Here is a 1,687-nt window from a genome sequence, read left to right on the forward strand (position 1 = left end):
CATACGTAATCCTAAAATGTAGCATCGTGCTACAGATGGCGTGTACTGCGCCATTTGTAGTATTTTCTAAAACGCACTGTTAAGACAGCAGGTAAAAGTTGGTCTGTGTTCTGTCGGAGCTGCCTGCGACCCGCTGATGAGATTGAAAAAGATCGAAATCGCCATCCGCGTCTGGCAGTTTCGACAGAATACAGACCACTTCGAATTATTTTATCTTAGGTGAGATTAAATTTCGAATTTTAGTGTAAGCAATGCGAAAATTCTGTTCTTATTATGTGAACTTAATGGCCTGAATGATTTTTTCCGTGGAGCATGACATTAGAAGGCATTCATTGAATGTCTGTTTGTACAAAAAACAAAATGCCTTTTTCAAAAAAGTATTTAAATGCAAGCCAAATAGGTATTTTTTATTTTTTATTTGCATTTTAAATGCAAGTATTTCAAATGAATACTTTTTCTCACAACAGACGTTGTAGGGAATATCGTAAACATAGAAAAGAGATGTCAGGTAGGAATTGCAACGGATACTAATAAAAAAAAAAAGAATAACGTTACACTAATTGATGTGTAACAGAAAGAGATGCAGTCAAGCAGATTTTGAGCATCGGACTTTAATTAAAGTTCAACATTCTAAGGAATTTAGGAAAGCAAAGCGTTTGTTTATAGAAGTCGACCGTGATCGTCTGCGTTACTAAGCAACCTCTAACCGCTACACCGTTTACTGTTATTCGGTTATCTCTTTTCACTTTATCTGTATTACTCATAAAGCATTTCCTAACTTAATAAGGGCGTGTTTAAAACGCAACAAATAACTACAGTCCCAAGAGGAAACAAGAAAGGAGATACGTCCATTCTCACAGATAATTTATTGCGAACTACGCCAATTTCGATCGTTTCAACTATACTTAGTTTTTCTACTGGCAGCAGAAAGAAAAATTTAAAAAAACTGTTGTCGATAAGTAACACATCACTGAAATAACTGATATAAAAATACGTACCATTATAAAGATCAAGGTGTCAACTTTAGTTTTATTATGTTTATGATCCAGTTTTGCAATCATTGATTGGATTTCTTTTATGGTACTGTTAAGAGATCCTAACAATTTAAAGTTCAAAGTTGACGCGTCAATTAATACATAATCACTCGACAAATCAATTGATACATATTGAGTTGATTGCCAGTGAACGCTTCCATTAAGCCTCGTACTATTTTGTCCATGATTAAATCTGATTAATACATAAACAATCGTCATAGTAATTAAGACCTTTCGACTGACTTCCAAAAAAACTCGAACTTACCCCATTTCGAATGATGTTCTTTTCCACTTGTCAAACGGTGTAACTAATTCGGAACTTATTTGAGCTAGTAATTGTTTATCGCCATCTTTGTAAAGTGTGCTAAGACTAGCCCCTATCGCCTTGTCTGTGTCCCAGGTCAGGCGAAATAGAACGGAAAAGGTGCCCTCTGAAATTGAACAGCATTTTTAAACTTGAACTATGCAAAATATCGGGTTGTTCGGAAAGTCATTTCGTTTTTTTTTTGTGGAAATGAAAGACAGTTTTCGTATAATAAACAAATACTTTATTAAATTATATATTGACCGTTCTGGTCCAACACCTTTTGCCATCTTTCTGGTAGTAGCATAATTCCACGCTCATAAAATTTTTGGTCTTTGCTGGCAAAAAA

General features: G+C 34.7%; 2 protein-coding genes across 2 annotated transcripts in view; one reads left to right on the forward strand and one right to left on the reverse strand.

The window, feature by feature from the left end:
• LOC108733766 (rho GTPase-activating protein conundrum) overlaps nt 1–1,687 on the forward strand; it is a 63,565-nt gene that overhangs the window by 34,323 nt on the left and 27,555 nt on the right. The window lies entirely within an intron of this gene.
• LOC108733760 overlaps nt 1–1,687 on the reverse strand; it is a 49,655-nt gene that overhangs the window by 25,562 nt on the left and 22,406 nt on the right. The window contains exons 25-26 of the mRNA XM_025979858.1: nt 1,300–1,465; nt 999–1,227 (exon numbers count right to left, since the gene is read on the reverse strand). Coding sequence (XP_025835643.1) covers nt 999–1,227; nt 1,300–1,465 — 395 coding nt within the window. The remainder of the gene's footprint in view (nt 1–998; nt 1,228–1,299; nt 1,466–1,687) is intronic.

Source organism: Agrilus planipennis, unplaced genomic scaffold (assembly GCF_000699045.2).
Source record: "Agrilus planipennis isolate EAB-ADULT unplaced genomic scaffold, Apla_2.0 scaffold11, whole genome shotgun sequence".
In the NCBI taxonomy this organism is placed as follows: domain Eukaryota; kingdom Metazoa; phylum Arthropoda; class Insecta; order Coleoptera; family Buprestidae; genus Agrilus; species Agrilus planipennis.